The sequence below is a fragment of the Rhinopithecus bieti genome, unplaced genomic scaffold (genome assembly GCF_001698545.2).
Source record: "Rhinopithecus bieti isolate Rb0 unplaced genomic scaffold, ASM169854v2 scaffold_27006, whole genome shotgun sequence".
Taxonomy (NCBI): domain Eukaryota; kingdom Metazoa; phylum Chordata; class Mammalia; order Primates; family Cercopithecidae; genus Rhinopithecus; species Rhinopithecus bieti.
In genome coordinates this window covers 4,021,705-4,039,558 of record NW_016813373.1, presented here as the reverse complement: position 1 = coordinate 4,039,558, position 17,854 = coordinate 4,021,705, and the positions used below count along the sequence as shown (strand labels likewise).

General features: G+C 40.0%; 2 protein-coding genes across 4 annotated transcripts in view; one reads left to right on the top strand and one right to left on the bottom strand.

The window, feature by feature from the left end:
• The window catches only part of SWT1 (SWT1 RNA endoribonuclease homolog), a 139,966-nt gene extending 131,210 nt beyond the window's left edge, over window positions 1-8,756 (bottom strand). Inside the window, 2 exon segments of the mRNA XM_017848065.1 lie at window positions 5,475-5,567; window positions 8,664-8,756. Coding sequence (XP_017703554.1) covers window positions 5,475-5,558 — 84 coding nt within the window. The 5' untranslated portion in view covers window positions 5,559-5,567; window positions 8,664-8,756.
• Window positions 8,757-8,808: 52 nt separating this feature from the next.
• TRMT1L (tRNA methyltransferase 1L) overlaps window positions 8,809-17,854 on the top strand; it is a 43,717-nt gene continuing 34,671 nt past the window's right edge. Inside the window, exons 1-3 of one of the 3 annotated variants that reach the window (XM_017848062.1) lie at window positions 8,809-8,896; window positions 14,531-14,641; window positions 15,949-16,062. Coding sequence is in view for 1 of the 3 variants with exons in the window: in XM_017848060.1 (XP_017703549.1) it covers window positions 9,616-9,856; window positions 14,531-14,641; window positions 15,949-16,062 (466 nt within the window). In the remaining 2 variants the exon portion in view is untranslated. Of the gene's footprint in view, window positions 8,897-9,217; window positions 9,857-14,530; window positions 14,642-15,948; window positions 16,063-17,854 lie in introns of those variants that run through there. The other 2 variants (XM_017848061.1, XM_017848060.1) reach the window with 2 other exon arrangements.

Below are 17,854 nucleotides of genomic sequence, written 5' to 3'. Positions count from 1 at the left end.
AATTCCTCAAGGATCTAGAACTAGATGTACCATATGACCCAGCCATCCCACTACTGGGTATATACCCAAAGGATTATAAATCATGCTGCTATAAAGACACATGCACACGTATGTTTATTGCGGCACTATTCACAATAGCAAAGACTTGGAATCAACCCAAATGTCCATCTGTGACAGACTGGATTAAGAAAATGTGGCACATATACACCATGGAATATTATGCAGCCATAAAAAAGGAGGAGTTTGCGTCCTTTGTAGGGATATGGTTGCAGCTGGAAACCATCATTCTTAGCAAACTATCACAAGAACAGAAAACCAAACACCGCATGCTCTCACTCATAGGTGGGAACTAAACAATGACATCACTTGGACTCGAGAAGGGGAACATCACACATCGGGGCCTATCATGGGGAGTGGGGAGGGGGGAGGGATTGCATTGGGAGTTATACCTGATATAAATGACGAATTGATGGGTGCTGACGAGTTGATGGGTGCAGCACGCCAACATGGCACAAGTATACATATGTAACAAACCTGCACGTTATGCACATGTACCCTAGAACTTAAAGTATAATAATAATAAAAAAAAGATTAAAAAAAAAAAAGAATATTGAGGGAAAGAATTTTGCAACTCAAAGGGAATGCCAGCAAGGGCAAAGTCCCAGAGGCAGAAACATGCCTGGCTTGTTGTAACAGCAGCAAGGAGGCCATGGAGCAGAAAGCAAATTATGTCAGGAGAGTGTCAGGGGGATCGGATGGGGAGAGGAGGCAGCTTTGTCAACCCTGGTAAGGATTTTGGCTTTTATTCTGGATGAAGTGGAAAAACAGTGGAAAGTCTTTAGCAGAGGAATAACATGATTGGACTTATATTTTAATAGGACCACATCAGCTAGTGTGTCGAGAAGACTATAAAGAAGCAAATGCAGAAGCAGGGAGGTCATTTTGGAAACTATTATAATAATTTAGGAAAACAAGGTGCTTGGATCATAGACATAACAGTAAAGGAGGCAGTCAGACTCTGAACACCAGTATACTTCGTTTTATTGTGCCTTGCTTTATTGTACTTCATAGAAAATTGCATTATTTACAAATTGAAGGTTTGTGGCAAGTCCATTAGCACCATTTCTCCAACAGTATGTGCTCACTTCATGTCTCTGTGTCACACTTTGGTAATTCTCATAATATTTCAAATGTTTTCATTGTTGTTATATTGCTATGGGACCTGTGTTCAACGATCTTTAATGTTATTATAGTTGCTTTGGGGTGCCACAAACTGCCCATACGAGACGGCAAACTTCACTGATAAATGTTGCGTGTGTTCTGTTTCACCAATCACCCATTTGCCAGTCTCTCTCCCTCTCCTCAGGCCTCCTAGTCCCAGAGACACAAGAATATTGAAATTAAGCCTATTAACGACCCAACAATGACCTCTACGTGTTCAAGTGAAAGGAAGAAGTATAAGTCTCTCACTTTAAATCAAAAGCTAGAACGGATTATGCTGACTGAGGAAGGTATGTCAAAAGCCAACGCAGGCTGAAGGCTAATCTTGTGCCAAACAATTAGACAAGTTATGAATGCAAAGGGAAAGTTATTGAAGGAAATTAAAAGCACTACTCCAGTGAACAAATAAACGATAAGAAAGCAAAACAGCCCTATTACTGATATTGGGCAAGTTTTGAGTGGTTTGGATAGAAAATCAAACCAGCCACAATGTTCCCTTTAACCAAAGCCTAATCCAGAGCTAGGCCCTAACTCTATTCAACACTATGAAGGCTGACAGATGTGAGGAAGCTTCGGAAGAAAAGTTGAAAGCTAGCAGAGGTTGGTTCCTGAGGTTTAAGGAATGAAGTAATCTCTGTAACATAAAAGTACAAGGTGAAACAGCAAGTGCTAATGTAGAAGCTACAGCAAGTTATCAAGAAAACCTAGTTGAGATCATTGATGAAGGTGGTTGCTACACTAAACAGATTTTCAACATAGACAAACAGTCTTATATTGAAAGATGATGCCATTTAGGACTTTCATAGCTAGAGAGATGTCAATGCCTGGCTTCAACGGACAGGCTGACTCTGGTTAGGGGCTAATGCAATTGGTGACTTTCAGTTGAAGCCAATACTCATCATTCAGAAAATCCTAGGTACCTTAAGAATGATGTTAAATCTGCTCTGCCTGTGTTCTAGAAATGAAACAACAAAGCCTGGATGACAGCACATGTATTTACAGCATGATTTACTGAATACCTTAAGCTCACTGTTGAAATCTCCTGTTCAGGAAAAAAAAAAAAAAGATTCCTTTCAAAATATTACTGCTCACTGGTAATGCATCTGGTCACCCAAGAGCTCTGACGGAGATGTACAAAGAGATGAATGTTGTTTTCATGCCTGCTAATGCAACATCTATTCTGCAGTCCATATAGATCAAGGAGTAACTTCAACTTTCACATCTTATTATTTAAAAAATACATTTTGTAAGGCTATATAGCTGCCATAGACAGTGATTCCTCTGATGGATCCAGACAAAGTAAATTGAAAACCTTCTAGAAAGGATTCCCCATTCTAGATGTCATTTAGAACACTCAAGATTCATGGCAGTAGGTCAAAATAGCAACATTAACAGGAGTTTGGAAAAGTCGATTCCAAACCTCATGAATGACTTTGAGCAGATTAAGTCTTCAGCGGAGAAAATAACTGCAAGAGAACTAGAATTTGAAGGAGAGGTTGAAAATGTGCCTGAATTGCTACTATCTCATGATAAAACTTTAATGGGGGCCGGGTGAGGACGCTCACGCCTGTAATCTCAGCACTTTGGGAGGCCGAGTTGGGAGGATCACAAGGTCAGGAGTTCAAGACCAGCCTGGCCAAAACAGTGAAACCCCATCTCTACTAAAAATATAAAAAAGTTAGCCAGGCATGGTGGTGGGTGCCTGTAGTCCCATCTACTTGGGAGGCTGAGGCAGGAGAATCGCCTGAACCCAGGAGGCGGAGGTTGCAGTGGGCCAAGATCGCGACACAGTAAGACTCTGTTTGAAAAAAAAGCTTTAATGGATTAGGAGTTGCTTCTTATAAATGAGCAATGAAACTGGTTTCTCGAGATTGATTTCTACTCCTGGTGAAGAAGCTGTGCACACTGTTGAAATGAGAACAAATGATTAGAATAATATTACATAAACTTAATTGATAAAGCAGTGGTAGGGTTTGAGAGATTAACTCCAATTTTGAAAGTTCTGCTGTGAGTAAAATGTTGTCAAACCAAATTGCATGCTACAGAGAAATCTTTTATGAAAGGAGAGTCAATGTGGCAAACTTCATCCACAGCACCCCATCCTTCAGTAATCACCACTCTGATCAGTCAGCAGCCATCAACATCAAGGCAAGTCCCTCTAGCAGCAAAGATTATAACTCACTGAAGACTCAAATGATCATTAGCATTTTTTTAGCAATGAAGTATTTTTTAAATTTATTATTACTACTTTTAGAGATGGGCTCTTGCTCTGTTGCTCAGGGTGATGTGCAGTGGCACGATTCTCAGGTAGGAGGATCCCTTGAGCTTCAAACTCTTGGGCTCAAGGGATCCTCCTGCTTGAGCCTATAGTATTTTTAAATTAACATATGCACTTTTTTTAGACATAATGCCATTGTACACTTAATAGACTACAGTACAGTATAAATGTAATTTTTATATGTACTGGGAAAACAAAAAATTCATGTGACTCACTTTACTGCAATATTTGCTTTACTGCACTGGTCTGGAACTGAACCCAAAATATCTCCAAGGTATGCCTATTATAAAAACAAAGCTCATAGAATTTGCTGATAGGTGCAGGTAGAGCACAATCACAAGGATTTCAGCCTAAGCAACTCAAAGAATGGAATCACAATTTAGTAAACTGGGAAAACAAAGCCTGGGTACCTGAAAGATTACAGTTTAATAAGATGAGGAGGAACTAGCAAAGGACACTGAGAAGCAGTCACCAATAAGGAGGAAAAGCAGGAGAATATGGTACCTCTAAAGCCAGGTGAATTCCATAGCAAGCAGACTCAGAGAAAAACAAAAAGCTTCATGAAAGTGTTTCGAGGAGAAGGTGTCATCAGCTACATCAAACACTGCTGATATGCCAAGTCAGATGAGATCTAAGAAATGACCGATGGATTTAGCAATACAGAAACCACTGCTATAGGAGTGATAGAAAAAGTCTGACTAGAGTAGGTTTAAGAGGGAATGAGGGGTTAATTGCAAACAGCATGCCAGTTAATAACGGCAAATGGAGATGGGAAGTATATAAATTACACAGAGTACTGTATGGCCATGCTTCAGGGTTACCTTTCCAACTACTGCTATACCTACGAGACCAAATTAGTAATCAGAAAGTTAGTAAGTAAGCAAGGAACAAACACCAAAAAGTACACCATCTGGAACTTCATCCAGGTCATGAAAAAGTCATATGAACTAACCTGCTACCACAGAAATCACTTTTTTTGTGAATATTCACCTTTGCCAGATTAGTCTCTCAGATGTAACACAGCATCAACACTCTTTAATACTGATGATCAACTGTCCAGACCATTCAGAGAGTATATAATAAAACCGATTACATGGTTTTTTGTTTGTTTTGCACTTTTGCTTCCTGGAGACAATACCCAGCTCATTTAATGAGATATCCTAAATTTCATCTACCAAAACACTACTACTTTTTTTCTTTCTTGAGACAGGATCTCACTCTGTCAGCCAGACTGGAGTGCAGTGGTACGAACATAGCTCACTTCAGCCTTGGTCTCTGTGGCTCAAGCAATCCTCTTCCCACCTCAGCTTCCTGAGTAGCTGAGAACACAGGTGCACACCATCCCGTCTGATTTTTTTTTTTTTTTTTTTGAGAGACAGGGTCTCACCCCGTCGCCTAGGCTGGTCTTAAACTCCTGGGCTCAAGTGGTCCTCCTGCCTCCGCCTCCCGAAATCATACAGGTATGATTCACCACACTCAGCCCCAAAACACTTCTTAAGGTAGTTTCTGAGAGACTAAAGACATGGTAAGTATGTCTTCCCCACTATTAGCCTCAGCCACATAGCGCTGACCGTTCTGACTGATGAGAATGCAATCCTAGCCAACGGTGAAGAAACTGAAAAAGGAGAAAACATGGAAAATGGTTCAATGTTGAGTTATTGCTAAGAATGAGGGGGCTTAGAATTGAAGTCAGGAATACCTAAGCAAATTACTTATCTCTATATAACTACTCTCTAAGCCTCAGTTTCTTCATCTGTGTAATTGGAAATAATAGTACCCACCTCATACAGTTGTGAGGAATAAATAAAACAATGCAAGTAAAAAACAGGAAAAGCAAATGACTTTTCCTGGATCAGCCGGGCAGAACAAAATATTTACATAAATCATTATAGTAGTAAGGCGTATTTTCTTCATTAAACAAAATAAATTGTTAAAAAAGAAATGTATCTCTAGGTCAGTAAATCAAAATTCTTACTTTTTCACCAAAATTGGGTGATGAAGTGGTGGTATCCTTCCTCTGAGACGTCTCTTTTTTCCCACAGGATTCTTTGCTGGACATCCTGAAAAGCTAACATAAACATTAAAAATACAGTATTTTTTTTGCAATAAAAAAGAAAATAGAAATTTGTCTTCTTTCCGTTACATAAAGATTGGAGTTTTACAAAATGATCACTTTTTTTTTTTGAGACGCAATCTCGCTCTGTCGCCCAGGCTAAAGTGCAGTGGCATGATCTCGGCTCACTGCAACCTCTGCCTACCGGGTTCAAGCAATTCTCCTGCCTCAGTCTCCTGAGTAGCTGAGATTACGGGCATGTGCCCCATGCCCTGCTAATTTTTGTATTTTTAGTAGAGACGAGGTTTCACCATGTTGGTCAGGCTGGTCTCAACCTCCTGACCTTGTGATCCGCCCACCTCCCAAAGTGCTGGGATTACCGGTGTGAGCCACCACTTCCAGCACTATGATTACTATTTTTTAACCATTCCTAAAATGACAAGATTCTCTCACTGTTCCACTTTTCTTCACTTACATTCTCCTTCAAAATTACCCATTCCTCTCCTTCAGCTTCATCTATCACCTTTCCAGGAAGGAGTCTCAAACCATGCCTTGATCCCTGACTTCTCACATAAGCATCAGATCACCATTTTCAACTGACTCCAGGACCGCTGTATTCTGCACCACCTACATTTCAAAGCCAATTAGTCATACGTTTCATTTTCCTGAAACACCTTCAGTCATTCATTGCACAAGACTTTGGCAAATCACACACTTTTTTGAGCCTTGGTGTCATTACTCATAAAATAGATAACCCATTCTACGGGGTTTTTGAGGTACTCAAACAATGGATGTAAAATATATCTTGTGGCCGGGCACCTTGGCTCACTGTAATCCCAACACTTTGGGAGGCCAAGACAGGCAGATCACCTGAGGTCAGGAGTTCAACACCAGCATGGCCAACATCATGAAACCTTGTCTTTACTAAAAATACAAAATTAGCCAGGTGTGGTGGTGGATGCCTATAATCAGAGGCTGAGGGAGGTGAATCGCTTGAGATCACCACTGCACTCCAGCCTGGGTGACAAGTGCAAAACTCCATCTCAAAATTTAAAAAACATAAATATATATATATACATCTTGTATAGGTTGGTACACAGTAAGGTCTACATATATACTTGCTTGTATGATTGTCTTTCTACTAGACCCTGAGCTCCTTGAGTATGCTGTACCAAAAACTTAGGTGCTCATAAATGCCTACTGAGTGAATAAATGAGTGAATTCTTCTTCCTTGGAATATTAACTCTTTCATTCTGAACCACTTCCAATTCACTCACTGTAGTTCCTCTGTTCACTTCCCATCCCAGTCTCATTTTTCCAGCCCTGCTGTGGACCAAGTAAATACTGTCAGTGGATGACAGTATTGTGGGCTATCCCAGAAAAACACTTATGCTTATTCAGACAAATGTTTTATATTTGTACTAGTGTGAAACTCCTACTGATTTTATGCAAATCAAAACATAAACTAAATGAGGGGAGACTTCCTGTGCTGGCCAGTCTCCTGCTGGATGGCTCCTGATGATTCCTGATGCTTGGTAATCACACACTTACGTAATCCCCTACCACAATGAATAGGGGTGACCTGTGTAACCAATAAGATATTGCTACATAGTAGTATGTGGCTAAATCATATAAGACATCATCACTTCTACCTTGTCCTGTCTTGGACTGCTCACTCTAGGGAAAGCCAGAGTGTCATGAGGACACTCAAACAGCCCATGGAAAGGCTCACAAGAGAAGAACTACTGGCCTCTTGCCAACAACCAGAACCAACTAACGTCCAGGCACATGAGTGCACTACCTATGAAGCTGATGATCCTGCACCCCTAATCAAGTGACATGACAGCAACCCTGGCATACACCTTCACTGCAACCTCATGAGACCTAAAGCCAGATCAACCCAGAAAGTCGTTTCTGAGTTCCTGACCCACAGAAACTGTGGAGTAACAAATGTTTATTGTTGTTTTAAGCTACTATGTTTTGGTATAACTTATGCAGCAGCAATAGATGAATAACATTTTTTTAAAATTCTTCAAACATTGAAGATTCCTTCTTCAGGATGTCTTACAAGCAGAGACCATGCTTAGAAATTCTTAACAAAAATTCCCACAGAATCCACATACCAAAATCTAACCCTTTTAATCTGGTTTCCCGCTGGTATCGAATGACATTAACATACTGAATCCAGCTTTCAGTTAACCATCTAGTCATTTAGAAATAAAAAATCATCATGAACGACAGTAAAAAAAAAAAAGAAAGAAAGAAATGATAACAAGAATTATTGGATGATGCACAGATATAGTTAGCATATCCGTAAGTTATAGTCAGTGTTATCCCGTTTTTAATTGACTGTTGAGCCATGAGTCAACTATACATTCAGGAATACTAGATAAAAGCTGTGCGGGAAGATCAGTAAAAGGGATTTAGGCCTATAACTCACAGAAGCTTCAAGGGGATAATCTGTTCCCACTAAACTGGGGAGAGGTTAAACGCACACACACACACCCCTCCATATATATACTTCTTAAACTACAGGGGGAGGAGTTAACTTCCAGTTAGTGCTTCCAAGTGCCAAATAATGATGCTCTCTCTTCCCCGGGGTTCTGAAACAAGTAGGTAACAAATAGACCAAGAAGACTGGCGTTTATCAACTTCATTAACTAAGAAAAGCTAACTGCAAGCGCGCGTCTTGTTCTTGAGACTAAATTAAATTGGGCTTCCCTCTCCTGCCCTGCTGCCTAGAAGGTTCGGACCAAGCCCAAGCAGAGAAGCCAGAAAGTTCACGTTTTTCTCTTTCCTGTCCCAGTGGATTTATCGGGGGGACAGAAGAAAGGAACGAGACACCCTCGAATGTCAAGTAGGCACTAAGAGTGAAGCAGAGAGAAGTATGGGGGACAGGGGACTCACTAGCATATGCTTTGGGGATCTGAGACGCATCAAAATCAAATGCCCCGAAGCTCTACCCACTCAGAGCTCTGGTTACTAAAAGCCTGAAAACAAGGCAAAATAGAGCAAAATAACTAATTTCTATCCACTGGCCACACCGCAGAACTGCTGATATTGGCAACAGGAAGACTAAAGCAAAAATAAAAACAAAGGAAAACAGCGTACAGGTCACGGTGTAGATGAGGGTGCGAAATGAAAAACAGACCCTAATTCCAAGTCAGCGGGAAGGACAGGCAAGCTCGTCAGCTGCTAGTAAACCGCCGCGGCCCGCGGGCTCCGCAGGAACCGACCAGACCCCAACACCGGGCAAGGGGCAGCCCCGGAGGCAAGCCGGACCAGAACCACACCCTCCACGGAGCTGGCTCGTCCGGATCCGCCCACAGAGTCGCCCCGCCCAGGTCCGGGTGACTTCTGAGTGCCCAGCCCGGCCGGCCGCCCACCGGCCAGGATACTTGGGGCGGGGGACGAGCGGGAACCTGCCCAGCAAAACATCAACGCACCCCCCCACCCAGGTTACTACCTTACCAGCGCTGGCTGCGGTGCCGACTCCGAAGCCCCAGGCCAAAGGAGAGGGACCCCCACCCCCCACCCGACACACCCCGCCCCACCAACCGTATGCCCGCTGGGAAACGTAGTTCTACGCCCGGATCCAGACTGTCTACCCACCGCTCCGCAGCTTTTGCTTAGATTTGCATTTACTTCCTGCAAGGCTTGCTCACCGGCCCCGCCCCCAGGCTGCGCAGTGTAATCTGGGTGCTGTAGTCTTTGTTGGGTCTGGTGGTTGGCCGGTGGGAAGGAGACGCACCGTAGAAACTGAACCCTCTTACCCAATTGGACGCCGTCCCCAGTACGCTTCTGCGCAGTTTGTGGTGGCGTCGTAACGCCTCGGGGAAAGGGAAGCGGACGGCATCTGGAGTCGCTGCCTCTGGCGCTCTATTTTCTGCTAACAGGATTTGGTCACTGGTTCTTCATCTTTTGTCTGTTGCACGCATCCCGCCCTCCCCACTTGCTTCCCTACTCCTTGGATCCAGCCCTGTGGGCATTCACGTCAGTTCTCTGACCCCGCCGTGAGCCCCGCTCCGGGTCCCCGGGCGGGCCTGGCACGGAGGCGGTAACTATGGAGAATATGGCGGAGGAGGAGCTGCTGCCCCTGGAGAAGGAGGAGGTGGAGGTGGCCCAGGTCCAGGTCCAGGTCCCGACCCCGGCCCGGGACTCGGCTGGGGTCCCAGCTCCGGCCCCGGATTCGGCTCTGGACTCGGCTCCGACTCCGGCCTCGGCTCCAGCCCCAGCCCCTGCCCTGGCCCAGGCTCCGGCCCTGTCCCCGTCCCTAGCCTCTGCCCCTGAGGAGGCTAAAAGCAGTAAGTGCAGGAGGCCCAGATCTTTCTGCCGCAGAAGAGAGAAAGTGCGCCTTGCTGGGAAGTAGGGGAGACCCTTCTTCACCGGGATGGTTTTTATGGGGCAAGGCAGGTTTAGGAAAATGGAGGGGAGGGAAGAGAGGCCCGTGTAGCGGCTAAAGCAAGGGTACACAGTGGGAGACGGCATCTTCATAAGCCTTGAGGATGTCACGGTGAGGGATATGCGGAGGGCAGGAATGCTGCAGATAGAAGGAAATAATGAGGTTAAGGGCTTTTTCGTAAAAGGGAATCTTTTTAAGGTACAAAAATAGGAAGTTACACATAATTTGGTAGTTTCCCACAGTCCAGTCTACCGTGGTTAAGTAAGTTCTTTCAAATGTGACATAGTAACGGAGGAAACCTGTTTACGGTAGTAGATCCTAGCTGCCAACATTTATAAACCATTACTGTCAACTAGCTTTTCTGCTTCGACATACACAAGGAGATGAGTTTTTCTCACTTCAGTTTTTTTTCCCCCTATGGGCAGCTTGCTTCCGAAGAGATTTTGAGGCTGAGTAGTAGTTTAGGAAAGAATCGACTAAATTTATGGACGTTTTCACCCATACATAAATACCAATTGAGTTTTGTACTCCATTCCATCAGAAATAGACTGTTGAGAATTAATGGCCCATATTATTGTGCTTCTCAATGTGCCTGCATGTTTTCTAAGTGGTGGTTTATTGGACCATATAGGAATTTAAAAGATTGATGAGTAACACTTTCTTAAGGATCTTCTAACATTTTAAAATGTAAGGTCTAAGAAAGACAATGTAAGTTCTTTTAACATTTAGTTTGTGGTCATAAATTGACCTTTATGTGCTTTCTGAATTGGAATTTAAAATAATCTTTAATTCATTATTTTTCCCACTTCTAGGCCAGTTTTGAGTTTAATATTTATAAAACATTGGATATAGATAGGATTATTTTGCAGTTTTGAAACAACATACAAATTGTTATAGATTTCAGAGTAGAGCTAATCACAGGAAAGACAAAAGCCAGGATGCTTCAGGTAAGCCCCTTCTCATAAGATCAGAGCTTGTAGGTACAAAATAAGGCCAATTGTTTCTTCAACTACAGTGGGTAGGGATAGGGGAGGTATGGGGAGCTGAGGGGGTTCTAGTCTCTAAAGTAGCCTCCTACCTCACTTCCAGGTTGTATTTGTTTACATTAGTCAGAAGTGGTTCAGCAGCTTTAGGAAATGCATGCATTCTCCACCTCCCCACCATCAAAAATATATTAAACATAGTAAAGACTTACCTATGTATTCCAAAATTTACAAATATGTAATTTGAGGAATGCATACCGTATGGGAAACTGAAAATGCATTAGTAGGACAAATATGTAATGATTGAGAAGTCTGAAATGCATTAGAACTAATACATATATTAATCACATTTTAAAAAATTATTTTTAGTTGGTCTAATTAGTCCTTTGAAATCAGTCATAACTAGGGAAGATGAAGGTAACCTATCTGAAATAGAATTGAAAATTGAGGAAAAAGTAATAGAAGAAGTTGTAAAAGACCCTCCTCGCATCTTGGAGACATCTAATTTAACAAGAGGTTTGCCTGTTGGCTTCTGGATTAATAGTGTGTTACAAAAAGCAGATTGAGTATTTTGCATATAGATTGTCTGATACGTATTGTCTTAAACCAGAAGGTGATTTCAGAGATGTTTATAGGCATACCATGAATTTTTAGATCTCCAAGAGTTTCTTTGGTAGTGGACCACAGGATTTTTAGTTTTCTAACTTAAACTCCTTTCTCTTATTTTGTGTTATTTAATAGAATAATTTCAATAGGCACGTCTTTATTGATTGCTGTTTATCTTGTTTCACATACTCAGATCTTTGAACTCTGGAACTGAAAGCCTTTATGGTTACAAGTTAGATAGGTTACTTTGTACACACGGATTCATTTCTGGAATGTTACTGTCTGACCTAGCAAAAGATTTTATGAAAGATGAAAAGTTTTACCCGTTTATAGAAATTATATCTCATTATAACTCATTTGACCAGTATCTAATATAAAAAATTAACCAATATTGTTTGTTGCTGCTTTAAAAATAAAGTGAATAACCAGGCACAAGCCTATACCCCCAGATACTCAGGAGGCTGAGGCAGAAGTATTGCTTGAGCCCAGGAATTTGAGGCTGTACTGAGCTATGATTGAGCCACTACATTCCATGGAGGCTGGGTGACAGAGCAAGACACTATCTCCAAATAATAATCATATGAAAAATTGCCCTTTAATAAATTTGAGCAGGAATGTCTGATAGTGCTGAATTGGATTCCAAAATTATTGACACAGTGTGCTACTACATCCAAAAAGTCTTAACGATTTTTTTAACTTCTTGTTTAACAAACTTTAGTGCTGCCTATCTGCAAATTACTGCATTAGGCACTTGGCCATCAGAAAGATGAGCAAGAAATAAGCCTTGTCTTCCTGTTGCTTATTTGTGGGGAAAGCGAACAAGGACACAAATTATACAAATGGGTAAACAAATGAACTGATAGTGAAGCTCAGAGAGAAGTAGGCAAGATGATGCTAATATCAAGAATTGAATTTTAAAGTCTCAAAGTTTTAAATTGTATAACCTAATAACATAATGTTAGAGGGCCCTGTGGTTTATCCCACCATCTCCTGTCTCCTTGGGCTCTTTACCTATCAGTTTCTCCTAATCTTGATATATATTCAGTCCCCACTTTGTAATTGTTCCTTTCCCTTGGAATGCACATATATTCAGGTTCCCCATACTTTAAAAAAAGCAAGTTACAGTCTCATTCATTTCCTTTTTTATACCATCAAACTTCTCAAAAAAAGAAAAACCTAATTTTCTGTATTTCCTTTCCCCTTCCAATTCTGTTTCTACTCCGAAACACCTCACTGAACCTGCTTTCTTAAAGGTCACCAGACTTGCTTTCTTGATCTCTACAACTGTTTGTGATACTTTGTTGAACATTTTGTGTTTATAGACTCTTCTCTCTTGGCTTCTGCGTTATCTTGACTCTTCTTACCATTTATTCTTTCTGAATCTACTTTCCTGATTCCTTCTACTTAATTTTTCTTATAAATATCTACATCTCTCACACCTCACTACCAGATTTTATTTATCTATAATAATCAGTAGCGGGTTCAGCAACATTGAGAAATGTATCCCCTACCCACCCCAATCAGAACGTGTTAAACATATTTTAGACTTATGCATGTTATTCCCAAATTTACAAGCATTTTAATTTGAAGAGTGTGTAATGCTTGAGAAACCTGAAAATGCATTAGTGGGACAAATATGTAATGATTGAGAAATCTGAAATGCATTAGAATTAAAATATAAATCACGTTTTAAAATTAATTTTATATAGCCTAGTTGTTTGAAATCAGTCATAACTGGATAAGATTGGGTCGTGGCTTTTTCTCCTATTTTTCACACTTTTTTTCTTAGGCTTTCTTATTCTCATAGTTTCACCTAACGGGTTACTTACGATTTGTATCTCCAGAATCCCTCCTGAGCTCCAAAAACAAATCGTCAGCTGCCTATTGTACATTATTACTGGAATACTGTTCCAGTAGTACATCAAACACACTATGTCAAAAACTACATTTTCCTTTCTCTTTTCCTCTTCCTTTCTGCCAAAAGAGTTTCTTCTATCTTGTTTGCTTAATAGCACCATTATTCTCAACCACATAAACTCAAAATCTTAGAATCATCTTTGATTTTATCCTTTACCTTTACTTCTCATATCCCAAGTTCTGTTGCTTTTTTTTTTTTTTTTTTTTTTTTTTTTTTTTTTTTTTTTTAACCTTTTATTCTGTTTCTTCCCATTGCTAATTTTCTCTGTGACTGATCTTTGGTGTTACTGGTGAGATAACCTCCTGAAATTCATTCAGATTGTATAATTCACTTCCTCAAAAACCTGCAGAGACTTACAGTTACCTGAAGAATAAACTTCAAACTAACTTGCATGGAATTTATGCTTTCCTTGGTCTGTACTGCATCTTTGGCTGCACATATTTCTACTGACTCTATCCCCCCAAATATACCACATTCCAACCAAGGGTGGGGTGGCATGGTTGTATGTTTTATACCACATGCATTTGTTCATGAGGTTACTTCAGTTTATGAGGCCAGTTAGCAAATCTCTACTTACTGAAATTCTATTCATACCTGAAGTCTCAGTCAAGTGGCACTTCAATAAAGACATTCTCAGAGTTACTTGTTAAAATTAATTCTTCCTTCTTCTGTATGCCTGCATCATATGACATCTAGTGTTCATTTCATCCTATCTCATATGATAGAAGTTGACATATTGCCTTTTCCCACCTGATTGAAAGTTCTTTGAAGATAGAAAACATGGCTTACGTTTCCTTCTTCAGTATTTTGTATAGGAGAGAAACATTTTTCATAGAATTATTTTGACTAAGTAGATAAAATTTTCAAACTAAATTTATACAGTGGGGTTCCCCCCAACTTTTCATTCTGAAGCACACTTGTTATTTTATAAACCAAGTTGTGGCAGTATTCCCCATCTAGGTCCATAACACTGTGTTATAGGAAATAAACTTCTATATGACGTGATCAATAAAAATGGAACTAGAATACAAACTGTTAAAGCATAATCTTCTCTTTTTTTTTTTTTCAGAGAGACACATCTCAATTCAAAGGCAGCTTCCTGATCTAGAGAAGTTAGCTTTTGTAACTGAAGGAAATTTTGACTCTGCCAGCTCATTGGACTCAGATAATCTTGATGCAGGTATTTCCATGTTTGAGTTTTTTTTTTTTTCTTAATTTCTAATAATTTATCATCTTTGCATTCACGAAAATAAGTGTGGTAAGAGTAGACTTGTTTATTCTTACTGAACTAGGACAATGGTAAAATACAGTTTTTTATTTAGGAAATAGCCGCTTATGTGCAAAGTTGCTATGGAAATAAGTTATTTTACAACTCCTCAAGACAATTACAGTTTCACAGATGTCTAAGGGCTATCTATTCAGCAAGTTAGGAATTGCATTTGGCTACAAGTAACAGACGCCCCAAAAAACAGTGTCTTGAAAGGTTAATATCCTGCCAGGTAAATGAAGTCCCAAGATAGGCAATTTAGGGCTCATGTGAGAGTCCCGCGTTATCAGTGCCCCACACTGCTCTCTTTCTGCTCTACTCTCCTCAGTGCTTGGTTTGCATCCTCAAGATCACTGACTACTTGGTTTTTCTGAAGTAGGCAGTGTAAAATAAAATTGTACATATACTGTATTACACTATATGTGAAAGATATTTGTTGGGTTAAAATTATTAATATGAGCTGACAGGTATGATAAGAAAAGATTACTAAATGTGTTTATATTGATTCTTGCTGTATATTTTATTGTTTTAAACCTGAATTTGAAATTTAATTCTTTCATCTATACTATCAAAGTTTTTATTTGAGATACATTATATTTCTAATTAAGACATTTTGATGATACATAATCATTTTGAAAATATGTTAATAAACAAGGAAGAACTTGTAAATTCAGTAATGGATACAGTGACTAACTATGCGCCCAGTCTCAGAACAGCAGTTATATCAGATCCCATCTATTCCTTCCACTTCCTTCTTCCATTTTTCTAACTCCACATATTAACTGTTTTTGTTGCTGCCAGTTTAGTAGAGGAATACCACAGCAGATACTTTTGCTCTTTGTCCAATTCCTGTCCTTTTGGGAGTATAACTGCCGTCCTTTCAGCTGTCCAAAATACAGAGTGATGCTCTCAGTGGCAGAAAATTTGGCCAGAAGGATATCATACAGTTTATCACTTCTTCAACCTCTTTGTTCCCAGTAACAACAAACACATCAGCTAGCCACAGAGAGGAAAATTTTAGGGTGAAAAAACAACCACTGATCATGTGCTACAACAATTACTGTGAACTGTCTCCTGGGTCAAGAGTAATGACTTCTCCCTAAAGTTAACAAAGACTTTAAGAAGTAAGAGGGGGAGACCCCATTAACCTCTTTGTAGCTGAATCCAGGCATTAATAACTAGAATATTCTGTGGTTTACTGATTCTTTTTTCTTTTTAAGGCAACAGACAGGCTTGTCCATTATGCCCTAAGGAAAAATTCAGAGCTTGTAATAGCCATAAGCTTCGTCGTCACCTCCAGAATTTACACTGGAAAGTCTCAGTTGAATTTGAAGGTTAGTATTTTTGTGCTGGCAAAGAAGTAATATATATGAAATTCAACATTTATTACCAGTTTTGGCATTTTATCATGAATATAATCAAATATTTTCAGTTTAAAATGTGAGGGGTTTAATGCCCTCATTTCTAATGTATTTAATAAAACACCATATAGCTTTATAGGCAGTAGAGATCTATATGACACAGTTTAGTTCAACAAACATTTATTATGCATCTGTTGTATACTGAGTACTCTGGCCCTGGGAGTCCATTTTGCTTCTTGAACGATGTTTTAATAAGTTTTCCTTTTATTTTACACATATTTTGGAAGGTATAGTACATAGTAAAACAAGAAAATAAAATAATTTGTATGAATATTGGAAAATACAAGATAATATCTCTTTTTCTGCCGATGGCTTAGAAAAATCTGAGTTAAGAGAATTCAGAATGGTGGTGGGATACAAGATAATTCAGAAATCATAGCCGTTTTCTACTTCAGATAAATGGAAACAAACATATCAGTTATAATAATGATAAAAATGACACAATTTGAGGGAATAAGTTCAACAAGATGACTCATCATGAAAAGAATAAAATCAAAGGACAGAAAATGAGAACTTTTCAAGTTAAAGGGCTTCCTAAGTGAATTATGTGAATTATTATAGCATTTTTGGGAAAAGATCTGACAACATCTTTTAAAATAAAAAATACACATATCCGTCCACCACTCAGTTCCTCTGCTAGGAGTGCCTTAGAAGTAAAAGAATTGAGGTTGGACACAGTGGCTCATACCTGTAATCTGAGCACTTTGCAAGGCTGAGGCAGGAAGATCACTTGCGGCCACAAGTTCAAGACCAGCCTGAGCAACACAGTAAGACCCTGTCTCTATAAAAAGTAAAAAAATTCACCAGGCGAAGTGGCCTGTGCCTGTAGTCCCAACTGCTAGAGAGGCTCAGGTGATAGGGTTGCTTGAGTCCAGAAACTTGAGTCTGCAGTGCCACAATTGTGCCACTGTACTCCAGCCTGGGCAACAGAGTGAGACTCTGTTTCTTAACAAAAAAAAAGACGAAGAAGTAAAAGAATCAACAGGCATGGATAAATGTAGAAGGATATTCATTGCAATATTAGTAACAAAAACTTAGAATTAAAAGAGATGATGAATAAATTATGGTACATACCATGAAATATTATGTAACCATTGAAATGAGTATATTAGATATATACCAGGTAACTTAGAAGTATTTCCATGGTCAACTACTAATGAAAACAGCAATATATACGGAAGGTGTTATAATATTCCATTTGGATAAAACAAAAAGTCCCACCCTCAAAAGAAACGTAAGTATCAATCTTAAACATATATACGTTTATATTTGTATATGATTATGTGAGCACAGAAATTGTAAAGTATGGTTGGAGTGTCAACCAGCCTTGATAAAGCAGCTAGTAAGCAACACCCAGAAAAGAAGTCAGAACTATGCTGGAACTATTTTGTTAGTAGTACTGCTAAAAAGATTATCACTAGTTATTTAGGGAAAGGGGAATTAGAGCTAATTTGGGGGCCATCCTGTCTTTTAAGTTTAATTCTATATAAGAATGTATGATAAACCGGCCGGGCGCGGTGGCTCAAGCCTATAATCCCAGCACTTTGGGAGGCCGAGACGGGCAGATCACGAGGTCAGGAGATCGAGACCATCCTGGCTAACGCAGTAAAACCCCATCTCTACTAAAAAATACAAAAAACTAGCCGGGCGAGGTGGTGGGCGCCTGTAGTCCCAGCTACGTGGGAGGCTGAGGCAGGAGAATGGC